This window comes from Colossoma macropomum, unplaced genomic scaffold, assembly GCF_904425465.1.
Source record: "Colossoma macropomum unplaced genomic scaffold, Colossoma_macropomum, whole genome shotgun sequence".
NCBI classification, from domain to species: Eukaryota; Metazoa; Chordata; class Actinopteri; order Characiformes; family Serrasalmidae; genus Colossoma; species Colossoma macropomum.
Window position 1 is genome coordinate 4,579,812 of NW_023494790.1, and position 18,361 is coordinate 4,598,172.

At 40.1% G+C, this 18,361-nt stretch overlaps 1 protein-coding gene across 2 annotated transcripts; it reads left to right on the forward strand.

The window, feature by feature from the left end:
- Positions 1-1,732: 1,732 nt before the first annotated feature.
- LOC118809025 (zinc finger protein 239-like) lies at positions 1,733-14,260 on the forward strand. Of its 2 annotated transcripts, XM_036571954.1 has the most exons (4): positions 1,733-1,799; positions 4,621-5,779; positions 6,976-6,992; positions 13,437-14,260. In XM_036571954.1, exons 2-4 carry the CDS (start codon positions 4,765-4,767, stop codon positions 13,947-13,949), a joined length of 1,545 nt encoding a protein of 514 aa, XP_036427847.1. In that variant the 5' UTR covers positions 1,733-1,799; positions 4,621-4,764; the 3' UTR covers positions 13,950-14,260. The 2 variants fall into 2 exon arrangements, with proteins under 2 accessions (XP_036427847.1, XP_036427846.1); XM_036571953.1 differs by lacking the exons at positions 1,733-1,799; positions 6,976-6,992; positions 13,437-14,260 and adding an exon at positions 3,444-3,488 and having other exon boundaries at positions 4,621-5,890.
- Positions 14,261-18,361: the final 4,101 nt, after the last annotated feature.

The window sequence follows — 18,361 nt, forward strand, 5'->3', positions numbered from 1 at the left end:
GATCAGTACATCAACTGAATATACCAAGGTGCATGGCAAGTATCTAATTACTAAGCAACAGACAGAGGAACGTTACCTTAATGGTGGCCATTAGGGGTGCAAATTCTAGGCTAATTCTTTTGTTCTGTTATTAGTCAGTAATGAAAAATCAGTATCATGGACACGACCCATAAGCACATCAAACACAGCTCTGCATTTTATATAAACAAGGTTATATTGAATGAAAAAGCAGCCTAACGTAACAGATTTGCTAGTGACACGATATAGTTTATTTACTTAGATTTACCAAAGATTAATAACCCGTATTAACCAGTGTTTGTGGCCTGACTGGAGCTTTAGGTTCATATGCAGAGTTTAAACAGTCAACAAAGTCAGTAATTTATAACTTTTAAGCTTTATTGTCACAGGACGAACCTCACAGGCTAATCATTAGCTAACAAACACATCTGTAGGTGATAGCTGAAGTTTATACTCAACAGAAGCAACAACAGTTGTAGCGTAACTTTTAAAAAGTTATTTAGTAAAGACAGTGGCTCTGTGTAGAACCATGAACACTCAAAAACATTTGGGTGCTTAAATGGTTCTTTGCCTGGTGAAATGGTTCTTCGTATTGATTGTATGTGGTTTTATATAGAATCTTTATGAAAAGGTTTCATATATAGAGCCATATACAGCACATTCTCCATCAAAGAATCATACGCATGCTTAAATGGTTCTTTGGTCATTTTAGAATCCGTCTATTAAAGAACCCTTGAAGAACCATCTTTAAGTGTAGCTTAGCACTGTGTCATGGGGCTACAGTTGATGTGCTTATGCAGAGCGACTTACAGTCTAATCGTTTTACAGGTCGCAGCAGGTGAAGGTGGTGTTAGGAGTCTAGCCCAAGGACTCTTATTGTTGTAGTGCAGGACGCCCCCCCATTCCAGTCTACAGCACGATGGGTGGACAGCACTACACTGCACCAACTAACAGCTATCACTCAGTATCCTGGTCACTGGTCAGCAGTGGTCAGTCTCCTTTTAACTGCAAATAATGTCAAAATATTGTGTTAATCGTCGTCATGGCCCGTAACGGTGGCACATTTGTTTCTGTGTGTAGGACAGACAGCAGAAGTGAAAGAGGAAAAGCTGAAAATAAACTTCCAAACCAGAGATGGATCAGCTCTAGTACTAGAACCTTTCACGTTGTTCTACACTCTTTAAAAAAACGACGTTTCGTCAAGGGTTATTTAGTAAAGGCAGTGATTCTGCATAGAACCATGAACACTCAAAGATCCATTTGCAGGCTCAGTGTTCTTTGCTTGGTGAAATCAGTCTTCAGATGGATGAATATATTGCATATGGTTCTGTATAGAACCTTTTTTAAGAGTTCTATATAGTACCGAAAAAGGTTCTTCTGTTGTTACAAGAACCCTTTTAAAAAAGTTTTATACAGAACCATATACAACACATTCTCCATCAGTCTGAAGAACCATTTCACTATGCAAAGAACCTTTCAAGCATGAGAATTAGAATCATTGTCTGTATTAAAGAACCCTTGAAGAACCACCTTTGTAAGAGTGATCTTTATTTCATTTTAAGAATGGTATTTATATTCCATTGAAATTGTTATTAAATAACTGGCCAATCAGCGGATTGCTGACCTACCACCTGGTCATTGAGGGCGGGTTTGTCCGAAAACGGGTGGGTTTAATGTAACGTCGTTCAGTGTAAAGCCCCTGTAGTCCAGGTGGGGGCGCTATTTCTGTGACTGGTTCTTTAAAGTAAAGAAGAAGATCAGAGGCAGGACCAGATCTGAAGGTAATGAGCTCTTCAACACTGCTCACTGTGTTTTTAATCGATCCTCAGAGAACTGATCGGACACATGACCTGCTTTTGAAGATGATCTGAGCCACAGAAACTGAGCTGTATTTTCAGATCATCATGTTTTCTGAGATGGTTTGCAAACCTAGCGCTCCTAAAAATATTAGTTAAATGTTAATGAATGTAATGCAAGCATGGCCTACGACTCTACACGCTTAAAGATGGTTCTACAAGGGTTCTTTAAGAAAGGCACTGGTTCTATCTGGATCCATTACTTCCAGATAGAACCGTTTTATGCTTAATTTTGCATGGTGAGATGGTTCTTAAGATTGATGGCGAATGTGTTGTAGATGGTTCTATAAAGAACTTTTTGGAAAATGGTTCCATATAGCACCAGAAAGGGTTCTGCTATTGTTACGATGGCAAGCTTATACTAATAGAAGAACCCTTTTTGGTGCTATGTAAAAATAGCACCATAGAGAACCCTTCCATTGGTCTGAAGAATCATTTCACCCTGCAAGGAACCATTTAAGCATACAAATGTTTCTTTTAGTATTCATGGTACTATATATAGAACCATTGGCTTTACTACAGAGCCCTTAAAAGGACCACCTTTTGTAAGTAGTCGTGTGAGCCGCATGTAGGCCACGAGTTCCAGATAGAACCATGTCATGCTTAAATGGTTCTTTGCATGGTGAAATGGTTTCTCGGATGAAGAATGTGTTGTAAAAGGTTCTATATAGCATTAAAAAGGGAAGAACCACCTTTGGTGCTATATAGAACCATGTACAACACATTCTCCATCTATCTGAAGAACCATTTAAGCATGAAATGGTTCTATATAGAACTCAAGGTTCTAAATAGAAGCATTCCCTTTACTAAAGAATGAATGAGAGCAAATGTTCGTCATGATAAATGCAGAACAGATGTTACAGACACTCACCGTTAACAGTGAACCGGATAAAGTTTGTGCACCCCTAATCTAATCCCATGTTGATTTTCGGAGTGTAAATAAGTCACACGTCCTCTACAGAGACACACTACTGCACACTTTAATACACAATTATTCTGTTCATTTACACACTGCACAAAAAGATAGAACTGGCATGTTTTGATATTTTGTTTTATTTTTTTCAGTAATTTAAACTCAGCAAACACACAAAATTTGTGTACAACCCTGCTGAAGCAAGACCTTTAGATCCATTAGGATTAAAACCTCATGGTGTTGCTTTCTAATGATAATTGAATCAATTACAGACCACTAGTTTCCTGTAGGACACCTTTAGATCCCATTAGGAAACCGATAAATGCATCTGGAATCAGAACACCTGTTAAACCATTAGAGTCCTATTAGACTATTGGACACCAGCAGGAACTTTCAATGGCTTCTGTGATTTCTTTCAGCAGGGTCAAATTTTCAGGAAAAATGTCACGTTGACGTGTGCTCTCTGGCAGCACTGCTGTGTCTGATCCACTCAGACCAGCGCAACAAACACTAACACACCACCAGCACGTCAGTGTTACTGCAATGTTGAGAATGATCCACCACCCAAAGTGTACCTGCTCTGTGAGGGTCCAAGGGGGTCCTGACCACTGAAGAACAGGTTAAAAGGGGGCTAACAAAGTATGCAGAGAAACAGATGGACTACAGTCTGTAACTGTAGAACTACAAAGTGCACCTATATAGTAAGTGGAGCTGATAAAATGGTCATAATGTTATGCCTGATTGGTGTATATGACCACGTAACATTTGAACCTGGCGCTGTCCACTTATGATCGGATCACCCAACATGTATGTTACCGCCAGGTGTGAAGGAGGAGTCAGATGTAACATTTGCAGTGTGTACGCTTAAGCATCCCACAATGCATCAGCATTGAGCCGCCTAATCAACTGTGTCATCACAGCTGATATGAAAGCACCTGCTGGTGTAGCTTTTTCCTCTTTTGTTTGTTCATAAGTTGTTAGCTTGTACATTTACACTAACTGGGACTCGTAGGAAATTTTTATCTGATATCAAATGCAGCGAGACCCTGTTGTAATAAATGTGGGCGGTACCTTTCCTCCAATCACAAAATGCAAACGTAAGTGGTCACTGGAGATTCCAGACCCAGTGAAATGCCAGGTTATACTGGTTGCAGAGATGAAGATTTTGGCAAATTTGATATAAATTGTATGTCCATGATTATATGAACGAAAAGTTGACAATTGGCTGCAATATATATTGTTGTATCTATTGAAAGTTCTATATTCTAAAGTTAGTAGCCCAAATTTAACCCGCGTTCAACCCATCCGTGCACCCACACACACACTAGGGGGGCAGTGAGCACACTTGCCCAGAGCGGTGGGCAGCCTTATCCACAGCGCCTGGGGAGCAGTTGGGAGCTAGGTGTTTTGCTCAAGGACACTTCAGTCACGTACTGTAGGCTCAGGGGATCGAACCGGCGACCTTCCGGTCACAGGGATGGCTCCCTAACCTCCCATGGCTGCCCCCTGATGATGTCGTCTTCGAGATCTCAAACCCCACTATTTTTATCTGCATGCTTCACTTTTTACTGGACATATCTGCCATAAACGATTGGCTATTATGCCTGAACCTCAATAATAAACCTGCTTTTTCATATAGGAATTGTTGTTTATTGGAAAAGAAAAATAATATCGGTTGAGCAATTGTTTATTTTTGGATGATGGTTAATTGGTTAATCTTTTAGTCCCTAGTTTTAAATCAACTGAACCCTTTTTCATGTGAGGCAGTCCCAATAATACTTTCGTAGTTTTGTCATGTTGTCAAATGTCTGTTCGTTATTTTTTCTCTTTCAGAAATGAATGGTGTCCTGGTTCAGATCTCCTCTTGGTCATGGCATCCACATTCCTTCACAGTATTAAATGACCTCCACAAACACATCAGGAGAAACCACTGGGAGGAATTCATCACACCGCTGAAATCAAAGATCATGTGAGAATATGGCATCCATAAGAAGCTCCAGTGGTGAGCAAACTTCCTCTGGGTTTCTCCAGCCTTACCCTTCTCAGAACCACATGCAGGAAAGTGGAGGAAAGAAGAGAACTCACCGCTGCTCAGACTGCGGGAAGAGCTTTACTGCACCTAGTAATCTCCAGATACATCGTCGCATTCACACTGGAGAGAAGCCGTATCAGTGCTCAGAGTGCGGGAAGGCTTTCGCTCAGCGAAGTTATCTCCAAATACACCAGCGCATTCACACCGGAGAGAAACCATATGCCTGTTCAGAATGTGGAAAGAGTTTTACCGCACAGAGCCGTCTCCGAATACATCAGCGCGTTCACACCGGAGAGAAACCGTATCACTGTTCAGAGTGCGGGAAGAAATTTGCCACACCAACTCATTTCCGAAATCACTGGCGCATTCACACCGGAGAGAAACCGCATCAGTGCTCAGAGTGCGGGAAGAGGTTTATTGAATTAGGCTCTCTGAAAATACACCGGCGCGTTCACACAGGAGAGAGACCGTATCAGTGCTCAGAATGTGGCAAAAGATTTACCCAACATGGTGATCTCCAAAAACACCAGAGCATCCACACAGGAGAGAAACCGTATGACTGCTCAGAGTGCGGGTCACGTTTTCATCGTCAGAATAATCTCAAAATTCACCAGCGCATTCACACAGGAGAGAGGCCGTATCAGTGCCCGGATTGTGGGAAGAGATTCGCTGCACCGAGTCACTTCCGAAACCATTGCCGCATTCACACCGGAGAGAAACCGCATCAGTGCTCAGAGTGCGGGAAGAGGTTTATTGAATTAGGTACTCTGAAAATACACCAGCGCGTTCACACAGGAGAGAGACCGTATCGCTGTTCAGAGTGCGGGGACAGGTTTTCTGTACTGAGCCACCTCCAACGACACCAGCGCGTTCACACCGGAGAGAAACCATATTACTGCTCAGAATGTGGGCAGAACTTTCGGCATTTAAACACGTTAAAGACCCACAGATGCATTAAGAAAGAAAACTGATAACATTGTCAAAATACAGTATTTCCATTGTCGGTGTTAAGCTTAATATGAGTTTTGTAATTGAGTATTTTTGTGGTTTAACTAGCTTCTAATAAAGGTAATTTATGGTTAAGTACTATGATATTTTGCCAGTTGTGTGCATAATCACTTATTGTGTGCTGTTGCTGAGACTAAATTTATTGTATTGTGAAAATAAACCCCTTCACATTCCGTATTTAACAAAATTATTAATAATTAATTAAAGCAGCTAATATGGTTGACTTAAGAGGTTACCTAGTTTGATACGAAATTAATGTTAAACTTATGATTATCTTGCAGATATTAGATATACTATACAGATTTATTGCCTGTCTTACATCCAAAGCAAACTTGCTTCTTAGCAGACTAGCTGAAATAACATCTGTGCCTGTAACATCTTCTTACTAATTATTTTAACTTAATGATACTGGTTAAAACATACAGTGCAGATGCTTCCCAGCTAGCACAGTCATGGAAACTGTTTTTGCTAAGTCGAACAGCTGTCCAGCTAAAATATGGCACATAGCGTTAGCTAAAAGGCTAACTAAGCACTTATTAAAACTCTTTAGTGGCGGTTGGTGACATTGAGCTAACTGGCTAGCTGTTTTCTGCATCCTGAGGTAAAGATGCTGGAACTTTGGTTTAGCTTTCAGGGTTAGCATTAGCAGAACACTTCCTGTACAAAGCGGGTTAAAATCACAGCTTATCTTACACAACATCCAAAGGACCCAGCATATATTGGTTCGCTGGCTTGATAAGGTCGGTGCCCCACTGACTGTTCGCCACTGCTGGTCCACCCTCGGACCACCCAGATTACTGTCCTGCATACAAGATGTAGCTAGTTTTTAAATCTCAAACAGATTTTAAATGCACAGAGACTTTTATTTTAGAAAATAAACTTAGACAAATATTACAAACAACTGAGAGAAAAAAAAATATGACTAGGCCTAAAATAAAATGATTTTATAGAAAATGTTGTTGACACTGTGCTGGATTAAAGTTACTTGCTAAACTAAAGTGTAACTAAAGATAAGAAGGAAGGAAAAAAATCAGTAAATTTGACTGAGTGGAAAATGAGAGATGATAAGCGCAGTTTTGCCTATTACTCTGCTTAACTGCCAGCTCTGCCATTAGTGGGCCGACCGTGGTCCACTATCCTCTTGCTATCAGGGGAGAAGGAAGCTGTTGGGAAGTAAACCGGTCATTTGTTTTTCTTAGTAACTGACATTTTGAGTAAAATGACAGTTTTAGTGGGAGTTCCTGCTAAAAAAACTGCAGATGTGTTTTGGATGCTGGTCAACCATCATGACTATGAACGTTTGTTTTGGGCGAGTTGCCTTTTTAAGAAATTATCCTTGCTGTAGATAAAACAGCGTGGCTTTGTACGACGTCATTTTAGGGACACTGTTAATGAAAATAAAAATAGTAGATTTCGAGAATAAAGTCGTAATAGTTTGAGAAAAAAAGTCATACTATTTCGAGAAAAGGTTCTTCAAGGGTTCTTTAGTAAGGTTCTATATAGGACCATGAACAGCAAATAACCATTTGCATGTTTATTATAAAGTTACAACAATCTCTCAAAATGAGACATTTTTGATATTTTGACTAGATTTAACACTATTTCACTTGGCAAGATACCATTTTTTGCAATGTTGAGAACAGAAAGAACATCTTTTCATTGTTTTTGGTTCTCGCTAGCACCGGCTGGAGTAGAAACACTATCACAGCCTTCTTAATCATTTAACAACACGCTCAACGTAAGGCACTCAATGTTTAGTCATAGCAACCTATAATATGATATACCTACTGTACCTAATATACACACTTAAAAAAGATGGTTCCTTAAGGGTTCTTTAGTAAAGACAATGGTTCTATATACAAACATGAACACTCAATCTATAATTTACATGCTAAAATGGTTTTTGCATCATTCATCAGACTGGTGGAGAATGTGTTGTACATGGTTCTATTTAGAACTTTTTTTTATAAGGAATTCTAGATCACACCAAAAAGGGTTCTTCTATTGTTATGATGGCAAGTTTGTACCAATAGCAGAACCCTTTTTGGTGTTATATAGAACCATATACAACACACTCTCCATCAATCTGAAGAACCATTTCACCATGCAGAGAATTGTTTAAGCATGCCAGGGGTTCTTCGAGTGTTCATGGTTCTATATAGAACTATCATCTGCGCTAAAGAACCCTTGAAGGGCTCTTTAAGAGTATATCCAGTGCGTGTAATAATGGGGGTCAGAATACGGGTGGGATAAAAGAACATGACATCGAGTGTATCCAGTGCGTGTAATAGTGGGGGCCAGAATACGGGTGGGATAAGAGAACTTGACATCCAGTGTGAATCCCCTTCAGTCCAGACGGGGGCGCTATTACTATTACTGGTTCTTTAAGCCAAATAAAGCAGAGAAGAAGATCAACAGCGCTTCACAGAGGTGCTGGAGGAGCAGGAGCTGCGGAAGGTGAGGATCTTCTACACCTCATATACTGGGTTCCTGATACACTCTCAGATAAAAGGTTCTAGATATGTTTTTTTGTTAATACAAAAATGATGCGAGGCGTGTCAGGCAATGCAGAAGCTGCAGAACATGTTTTCAGGTGATGGTCTCCCTTTTCACCCTGCTGAAAAAGAACCGTTAGAGACCATTAGGATAAAAACCTGATGGTTCTGCTTTCTAATGGGAATGGGTTTCCAATACAGTCCACTAGTTTCCTATAGAACACCTTTAGATCCTATTAGGAAACCATCAGATGTGTTTAGAATCAGCCACTGGTCACCTGTTAAACTATTAGGATCCTTTACACTGTGATGTAAACCCATTAAAAAAAACTAAACACATTACAAAACCATCAGGAACCAGCAGACACACTTAATGGTTTCTATGGGTTTTTTTCAGCAGGGTGGGCAGATTACACTCTTAAAAAATATGGTTTTTGGTTCTTTAGTAAAGAAAATGGTTCTATACAGAACCATAAACACTCAAAGAACCCTGTATGATTAAAGGGTTCTCTGCATCGTGAAAGAGTTCTTCAGATTGATGGAGCGTGTGCTGAGGATGAGGAGCAGGAGAGGCTCTCGTCAGTTCTCACAGCCTGAGAGAATGAGAGTCTGTCGTAAGATTAAGAAACAATATTTTCAAGAATAACACAGTTTCTAAAATTATTCTTAGAAAAATAACTAAGAAAATAAGAATTTTGAAGAAGTTATTTGAAGAATAACTATTTCTCTCAATTTTTCTTCTTAAGAATGACATTAAGAAAAACACAATTTAAGAAGATTTTCTTTCTTAAGACACTTTCATGAATCCGGCCCCAGATCAGCCCCGGAGTATGCAGGACCAGATTTGCCAAAATAAAAAACAAATAAAATTAAAAATAAATGACTTAGTAAATTAATATGTGAATTAGAATTGCAAAGAATAATGATAAATCTAAAAATAAATAAACATACATAGAAATTAATATATTAATGAATAAAACCTTGCATAAATGAATGACTGCGTTTACTTATGTCTATTTAGTAATTTCCCCATCTCACTAATTTTTGTATTTATTTATTTAGTTATTTATGTTTCTTTATTAATTTTTTTTCCTCATTTATTTCCATAACTATTAATTTCTCTATTTATTTTTTCCCTATTTATTTATTTCTGTATTTCCTTGTCCTTATGCTAATAAAGGGGCTGTCAATCAATGATGTCACAGCGTCTTAATATTCCTATTGGTTGATTGGTATCAGATTCTGTAGATCGATTGTTCATGTCTTGCTCTATCAGTAGTAACTAAGGACAAGACAGTACAGTAACGGCTGTTTACATTTGGACGCCCTTCTCACATGCTTCTCATCTCCTCCTGGGCTTGATTGCTAAGCCTGAACGTGAAAAACACGCCTCCTCATTATCATATGAGCAAAGAAATACAGAATTAAATAAACGGATTAATGAATAAATCAATTAATTAATTAATGAAAAAATAAATGAATACATGAATCAATGAATAAAGCAAAGAATTGTTAAAAATATAGATATGGAAAAAATATAAAAATGGCATTAATAAAACAAAACAATACAGAAATAAATAAATTGAGAAACATAAATGCAGAAAAAGGAAGTGTGTATAATTACAATCAATACACACACACACATAAAAGCGCCACAGAAAATCACAGAAAATTAATACGTTGCAGTAAATGTCTGAATATTCGTGTTTGAGACATTGTTTTATGGTAGTTTTGTGATAATTATTTATCAATGTAATGATGGTGGAGGGATACATTAAGGGTATTCTAAGGCAAAATAGTTCCCAAAAACTTAATATTTCAGATTTTCCACTATTTTCCATCATCAACATTCCATATAAACTCAGAAGACTCATGTAGGTTCACTGGTGGTTTTGGATAGTAAATAAAATGTCTATATTTGTGTTGTAGTCATGGCGACCCCTGGTTCACATCACTATTGGTGATTGTTTCGCATTACTGCTACTGAGCGCTGATTTGTTAGCATTGCGGCTACTGAGTGCTAGTTGGTTATCATTACTGCTACTGAGTGCTGATTGGTTAGCATTACTGCTACTGAGTGTTGATTGGTTAACATCACTGCTACTGAGTGTTGATTGGTTAGCATTACTGCTACTGAGAGCTGATTTGTTAGCATTATGGCTACTGAGCGCTGATTGGTTAACATCACTGCTATTGAGTGTTGATTGGTTAGCATTACTGCTAATGAGAGCTGATTGGTTAGCATTATGGCTACTGAGCGCTGATTGGTTAACATCACTGCTATTGAGTGTTGATTGGTTAGCATTACTGCTAATGAGAGCTGATTGGTTAGCATTATGGCTACTGAGCGCTGATTGGTTAACATCACTGCCACTGAGTGTTGATTAGGTAGCATTACTGCTACTGAGTGTTGATTGGTTGTGACTTAAAATTGAACAAATCATCTGTGTGTATTATGAACTTACATGCATTTGTCCCATCAGTACAGTCGGAAGATGTGCCCTCCGCTGCCTTACCTTATCTAGAGTGTTGGTAGAGAACTGCGGCCCTGAAAGGCTAGTGTCCATCAGAGTTCAGTGGTGGTTCTGCTTAGACTCTCACGCTAAACCTCACGATTAGCTCTGGAGTTAAATCTGGTGTGTCTGAGTGGGAAAATCCCCAAACGATGCTGGATGCCGGCCCTCCAGCTAGTTCCTGGTAGTTAACATGTGAGTGTGATCAGGAGTGTTTGAGAAGGTAAATCACCAAAGTGTGCTGGACACCAGCCCTCCAGGACTGGAGTTGTGAACCCCTGATCTGAGATTCAAACTCACAACATTCTCTAGAGCCATGGTCTCCATCCCTGGTCCAGCAGCTCTACCTTCCTGCAGAGTTTAGTTCCAACCTGCATCCAGTAATCTGCCCTGCCCCCTTCCTGAACTCTAATCTAGCCTATCAGAGACTTGTGAAGAGGTTGATTAGCTGGAGCAGGTGTGGCAGATTGTGGTTGGAACTAGACTCTGCAGGAAGGCAGATCTTCAGGACCAGAGTTGGAGACCACTGTTCTAGAGTTTACACAGAATAGTGATAAGCACCTCGTCACAAAGCACAGGTCACATCACACTGGTTAAATGAACATGACCATGAGATTAGTGAACTTCAGTGTCCCAGTCATGCAGTCTGAATCCAGTAGAACACCTTTGGAAGAACGTGGTAGAACGTTAGATTCAAAGTATGAAAGTGCAGCTGACAAATTATGTAATGGAGTCATGTCAACATGGACCAGCAGCTCTAAGAAATGCTTCCAGAACCTTGTTCAGGCTGTTCTGAGAGGTTCCTACCCAGTACTAGAGTGGTGTTCCAAATAAAGTGGACAGTGAGTCGGTGTTCAGTAACTACAGGGACTTCAATGCAAACTGGCTGAGCTGTTCTTAGGTTATAGGAGTGTGTAACAGAACTGTGGGATTGCTGGTGGGCATTTAAAGGGTTAAACATCTAAGTGCATCTCCAAAAGTACCAAAGGATGGTACTGCATCATCATCATCATCATCATCACATGAGAGATGAAAGCAATTGCTAGTGTGGCTTCTGTCTTTGTCTCCCCTCTTGTGTGTTTATAAATTGCTGGAAATATCAGGTGTGAATAAGGCTGGGCGATAAAACGATAATGATAAGTATCGCGATATAAATGTCCTCGATAGAACTATAAGAAATGTTCAATAAATATCTGATATAATAGAGCGTTCTTACATTTCTGCGTTCTAGCGACAGCCCTGGTGGCATTTTCTTCTGCCAGGAAAGTGACACTACTCTGCTGTCGCCAGGAGAGGGCGCACTTCTGAATTTTTTAACATGATTAGAGAGGGAGGGGGCGACGAGTAAAATGAGCAATTGGCGATCTGCTCTCCTGTGACCAAGTCTGAGTGTCGACATAAGTGGCGTGACTATGCTGTCCTACAGTGAACTCACCTCTTTCCTAACATTCTAACAAGCTTTAGCAGCACTGCAGTTAAAGCCTTTACACAGCGAGCGTCAGATATATTGCGGTTCACCCCTCAAACTGCTATGAAAGCTAGAACAGAGAAAGCCAGACGTCTGCTAGCTGGTGTCTGAATACTGTGATGTGCTCTGACATGAATGTGGTAGTAGTGATGGCAGTAAGGCGGTGTGATCCAGTTTAGCATAGCCAAGCACTCATCACCAGACAGCCAAAAATAATCTGTTTTCTTTGTTAAATTATATATATTACAAAAATTGTGCTTTTCCAGTTGGCAAAAACAGCTGACCAGAAACTTTCTCCCACTGTCCCAGGACAGATTTGTGAAATGTTCCACTGTTTGGCGAGTGTTTGTCATGTTCTGACCATGAAGTGTAGTTTAAAACAGCAATTATCCACTCAGGAGCAAAAATCGGCCTTCAAACTTGACATTTATTGAGATTTGTATCGATATCGAACGATATGATTTTTTTCATTGTGGTAACATTTTTGGCCATATCGCCCAGCCCTAGGTGTGAATAAGTCTCGATGTCCACTTGTAATCAGGTCATCATGGATTTTTATTTCTGAACGTTTCTGCTAGAGGTGGATGATATGGCAAAATAATATTGTGATACTTCAAGAAATGTTCATGATATTTATTTTTTTCAGACATCTAATCAGCTGGAACAGAGAAAAAAAAACTAAATCCAGTTAAACAAGGCTGATTTTGCTCTCTGTATAATGAAACATGTCTACAAGAACTGACAACATACACGATATGTTCAGAAAAGCATATTATGACATAATTTATAATGATAATGATATATTTTATCATATCGCCCAGCCCTGATTTCTACACTAGTTACTTGCCAATGATATTGTCACAGTTTTGTCGCACTGTCAAATTACATTTTTCCTTTTCTCCTTCAGAAATCAGCGACACACTGTTCTGGATCTTCTTCTGCTCCTGATGTTCCCTACACATGCCAATCAGATGATGCCAGCCAAACGGACAGATCACCCTGCTGAACATACGAGATATTAAATGTGAGAATAGAATATGGCCCCCAGGAGAAGCTCCGGCACTGAGCAAACATCCGGTGATGCTCCCCGCGCCGAGACGACCTGCAGACCAACGAAGAAACCTACGGTAAAGAAGAGAACTCACCACTGCTCAGAGTGCGGGAAGAGTTTCACTCGGCAGAGTGATCTCCAGAAACACCAGCGCGTCCACACCGGAGAGAAGCCGTATCACTGCTCAGAGTGCGGCAAGAGGTTTACGGTACAGAGTAACTTTCAGGTGCACCAGCGCATCCACACCGGAGAGAAACCGCACTGCTGCTCCGAGTGCGGGAAGAGGTTTATTGAAATAAGCACTCTGAAGAAACACCAGCGCATCCACACGGGAGAGAAGCCGTATCTCTGCTCCGAGTGCGGGAAGAGCTTCAATCAGCGGAGCAGCCTGCAGCGGCACCAGCGCATTCACACCGGAGAGAGGCCGTATCAGTGCTCAGAGTGCGGGGAGAGCTTTAACGTACAGAGCAGCCTGCAGCTGCACCAGCGCATCCACACCGGAGAGAAACCCTATTACTGCTCAGACTGTGGCCGGAGCTTCAGACACTCAAAAACTTTAAAAAGACACAAATGCACTAAGAATGAAGACTCGTGACAATATCGTCAAATAACGACGTTTTCGTTAGCGGTTCTTGTGTGAGCCATGCCGCCTGCACTCCCGGGCCAAGCCCAAAATATCAAAACATTAAGCTTTTAATGGCCTTAATGACAAATCATTAAAGGAGCAATGTGCAAGATGACACAACCTTTTGAATTCATATTCCATGCTCCAAACCAACAGGGGGCAGCATGTCGCAAGAAACAAGCAGTGTGTCCCATTTCAGGGACTGGATGCTTCACCGCCAGCAATTGATTTTTGATGTTTTTTTTTTTTTGTTAATATTTGTATCGTTAGCCATTCGCCTCAGTTTAAACCCAATACTTGTATTTAAAAGTGTCTCTTCAGCCGCCGTTCGCTCCTCTGTTGATGCCGCCATGTTCTCGAATCCTCGCAGACACACAGTGAACCTCGGGATATGTTGGCTGGCGAAGGATCCACCCGATGGATCCTTCGTTGCCATGGAAAGGAAGGACACATTTCTTGGCTGCCTATGAAAGATCCTTTGAAATGGGACAGGCTATTCACGCCACTGTGACGCAATCGGCCTTCAAATGCAGCCTCCGAAGGACGCAGCCCCTGAAATGGGACACACTGAAGGACATGCACAGTCTCTTAGCAAACATATTAGACAAGGCAAGGTTATCTAAACAGCACCTTTCATAGACAGTGGCAATTTGAAGTGCTTTACACAAACAGAAAAAGCATTAGATAATAATACAGCTTATAGAACGGATAGTTCCGGTCCTAAAATCTGATTGGCTGAGCTGCGTTCGAAGCTGTTGTAAAATCCATGATATACGCACAGCTATAACCGCCTCACAGCAGCTGAACTCTGTATCACTGTGCCAGAGCACAGAAAAAAAACTTCTGCTGTTGATGAATAATCTTTGAGCACGGAGTGTACTGATGAAGTAAGAACCCGGTTCTGTTTAAACTGAGAGGCTGACAGCTTATTTTCTTATCTAGAACTAGGCTGGTCAGCAAGCCAACACGCCAACAGCCTAAACAACCCCATCACTAATATCACAGGCTTGAATTAAGGCACTTACGGTATAATTAACTGTAAAATGACAGTATAAAACTCTAAAAAATGTCACTTGAATGTCTTACACGCTTCTAATGTCCGTGTTTCAGTCAGAAGTCGCATCAAACCCAGACTGAATCCCAAACGGCTTCGTACTCCCTATATAGTGTGCTAGCTGTGAAAGTTTAGGAATTCTAGCCTCTCCGGCCAAACAGTGACTATGTGTCGAGTGTGGATGTGGTTGAGTCCCAAATGACTATTTCTTAGCTGTATTATTCACTGTTGGGCTGCAGGATCTAGTATTTTAACACCTATGTAGTGCACTATGTAGGCATCAGGGAGCCGTTTAAGATTCAGCCCCAGTGTGAGTCGTTAGCTTGGTGCTAAATAAGACTCGTGGTGGTAATTTGGTGACCAAAAAGTACTTAAAAAGTGAAGGTTTGTGCATTAAACAGTGCTGTGTTATCATATGCTTATTATTATGCAAGCAAAAGTTGAAGCAAAATCATGAAATGACCGCACTGTACAGCGATGGGCGACCAAACGTTCTTCTCATTCAGTGGTACATGGTTGCTTAGCAACGATACCATACTCTATAGGAACTACATTTCTTGGAGGAATACTTGTTCATGTCCATTATTAACAATAACTGAAAAATTATGTATTTTATCATATTTTATGCATGACTTGAGTTTATTCGCCATTGTATTTTTTTACTCCTTATGTCTTTATAACAGTCCTGCAAAGGCCTTTCTGAGGTGCTGGATCTCGGGATGTTATAATAAAGCAATAAGCCTTGAGAGGCTGTGCGTTGCTGCGATTTTAGCACAGGGAAGGGGGTTTTACTCCGCTTTGCGTCGTGCCTAGGAACACCCGTAATAAAATCGCAATAATGCACAACCTCTTGAGGCTTATTAGTTTATTATAACATCCTGAGATCCAGCACCTCAGAAAGGCTTTTGCAGGATTGTTACAAAGACATAAGGAGTAAAAAATACAATTGCAATTAAACTCGAGTTGTTTCCAGCAGCCTGAATGAGGACGAGCACCAAAACTTACTGCTTTCACCGCTGAACAGCAGCCGTAACTGAATATCTTACTTCAAACTAACACCAACCACTAAACTGTTAATCGATATTTGGTGCTCATGATGGCAAACTTTTAAAACATCCAAAGAGTTGATAAAGCTTAGCAGAACATTTAGATGTCAAAAGCACAAAGCAAATAAAATAAAGGATTAAAAGAAATTAAAATAGTGCTAAGATGCCCTGCAGTGAGTCAATTAAAAGAAGGTGCAAAGTACATGGCTGAAAATAAGCCATGAAAATTTACCTTAAAAAGCTAAAAATAAAAGACAATAACAAGTAAAATAAGGGCTTAAAAGAATTAAAATAGTGATTAAAGAAGTTAAAATATTAACATTTTCAGTAACTTTAAACAACTACTTTTATAAGCTTCATGCTAAATAGCCAGTGTTAGCATTAACAGCTGTTTCCTTACCAGTCTAGAAGAAAAGTAGCAAGTTCAGCATCAAACTTCATCCCTCTACTCGCCGAGAGCTCCAGTCTCCAGTAGGGGAACGCAGTGCCAAGGCTAACTCTGTTAATGTTGCTTCTTTTCTTTGCTGGCGGCAGTGGTGAACAGTCGCTTGCCAAGAGCTTCAGCATTTACTCGATGCTGCGGTGATTCACTATTGCCTCTTGAGGATCAAAGTGCTAGTACGAGACAGGATGGGCCTGGGCTAGCTGGTTAGCATGCTAACTTCAGTAGATATCTCTGCAACATGATACACAGACATCTTTGACAAAATGTCAAAACCGCGATTTCTTCACATTCTGTTGATAATTTGTTAATTTTAGAATGTTTAAACTAAAAATCTCTCCAAATCTCTAAAATTGCTCTATTAAACAAGTAGATGCAGCAAGTTAATGTGGAATATTTTTCCCTTTTATTTCTCTAAATGTTGAGGTTTTGTGGGTAAAATTTGCAGACAGTCTTTTACAGAATATTTTCCCACATCGCCGAGCTAGATTGTGTTTAATGTCAGACCATATATTCTCTATAGGGCTTAAATCTGGAATCTGACCAGCCAGAACCAGTACAAAACACTATATTTTGGACTTGGCCCCTTTTTATTTATTTATGCATTTTTTGCACAGGAGTGTTCAGTTTTTGCAGTTTTATTAGCTTCTGGTGAAGGTAAATCATGTGTTGTTGTCGCAATGGAGTTATGTGTTGATATACTTGCCTTAAGGCAACATATTAAGTTTTAGACCCTCATACTCATATTTCATTATTCTTTATAAGACTGGGTTTAGTTGATCAGATGTGCAAAATGTGGTGTACAGAATAATGTTGTGGGCTAAACGTCCTAGAAAGAAGAACAGCCGTAAAGCAAGTCTCAGATCAAACCTCTGTAGTGCAACTAGTCACATTCAGTGCCTGTAATGCAGGGGAGCCCAGTCCTCCAGCTGGAGAGTTCAGATCCATCACACTTGGCTCTAATAATCAGGTGCTCCTGAAAGCCTTTATTACCTGGATCAGGTGTGTTGGATGAGAGTTACAGGTAGGGCCGAACAATTTGGGGAAAAATATCTAATTGCGATTTTTATTATCGATATTGCGACTGTAATATGAATTGCGAGTGTTTTCTGTAAATTGAGGTCCAGGCCTGTTTTTCTGGCCAAAAAGACCAGATCATCCACTTTTTCTGGCTTGAGACTTTAACACTAAACATAAACAGTCGTGGTTGTGATGTCACAGCATATAATTGTTTGGCTGCTTCTGATTGGCCTAATTCATCTACAGGCAGTTTACAAGCTCTGATATTAGGATAATGTTCCGCAATTAAGAAAACATTGTTAATAAAAAATGTCTACAATTAAAATGCAGCTCTTGCAATTTGAAAATTTCACTCTTTTTAATTGTGATATTCATATAAATGCAATTGATCTTCCAGCCTTAGCTGCAGGGCGGTGGATCTCCAGAACCAGGATTGGGCTCCCCTGAGGTGATGTGTTCCACTGGGAAATGAAGCAGGATGTAATGTACTGTTAAAAGATCATTTGATGTTCTATTAATGCTTTAATGAGAAGTGTGGAACATTGTACGCAGCGCTCCATGGCCGTAACCTGCTGTACGTGATGGTTTTGTAATGTATTTTGGCTTTTTTAATGGGTTGATATCACAGTGTAAAGGATCCTAATGGTTTAACAGATAACCAGTGGCTGATTCTAAATGCATTTGATGGTTTCCTAATGGGATCTAAAGGTGTTCTATAGGAAACTAGTGGTCTCTATTGGAAGCCGTCAAGCCAGTTCACATTAGAAAGCAAAACCATTAGGTTTTAATACTAATCCTGGTTTCTAAGGGTCCTTTTTCA

Excerpts from the sequence above, each read along its gene's own strand:
- LOC118809025 (XM_036571954.1), top strand. The coding sequence starts at position 4,765 with ATGGCATCCATAAGAAGCTCCAGTGGTGAGCAAACTTCCTCTGGGTTT.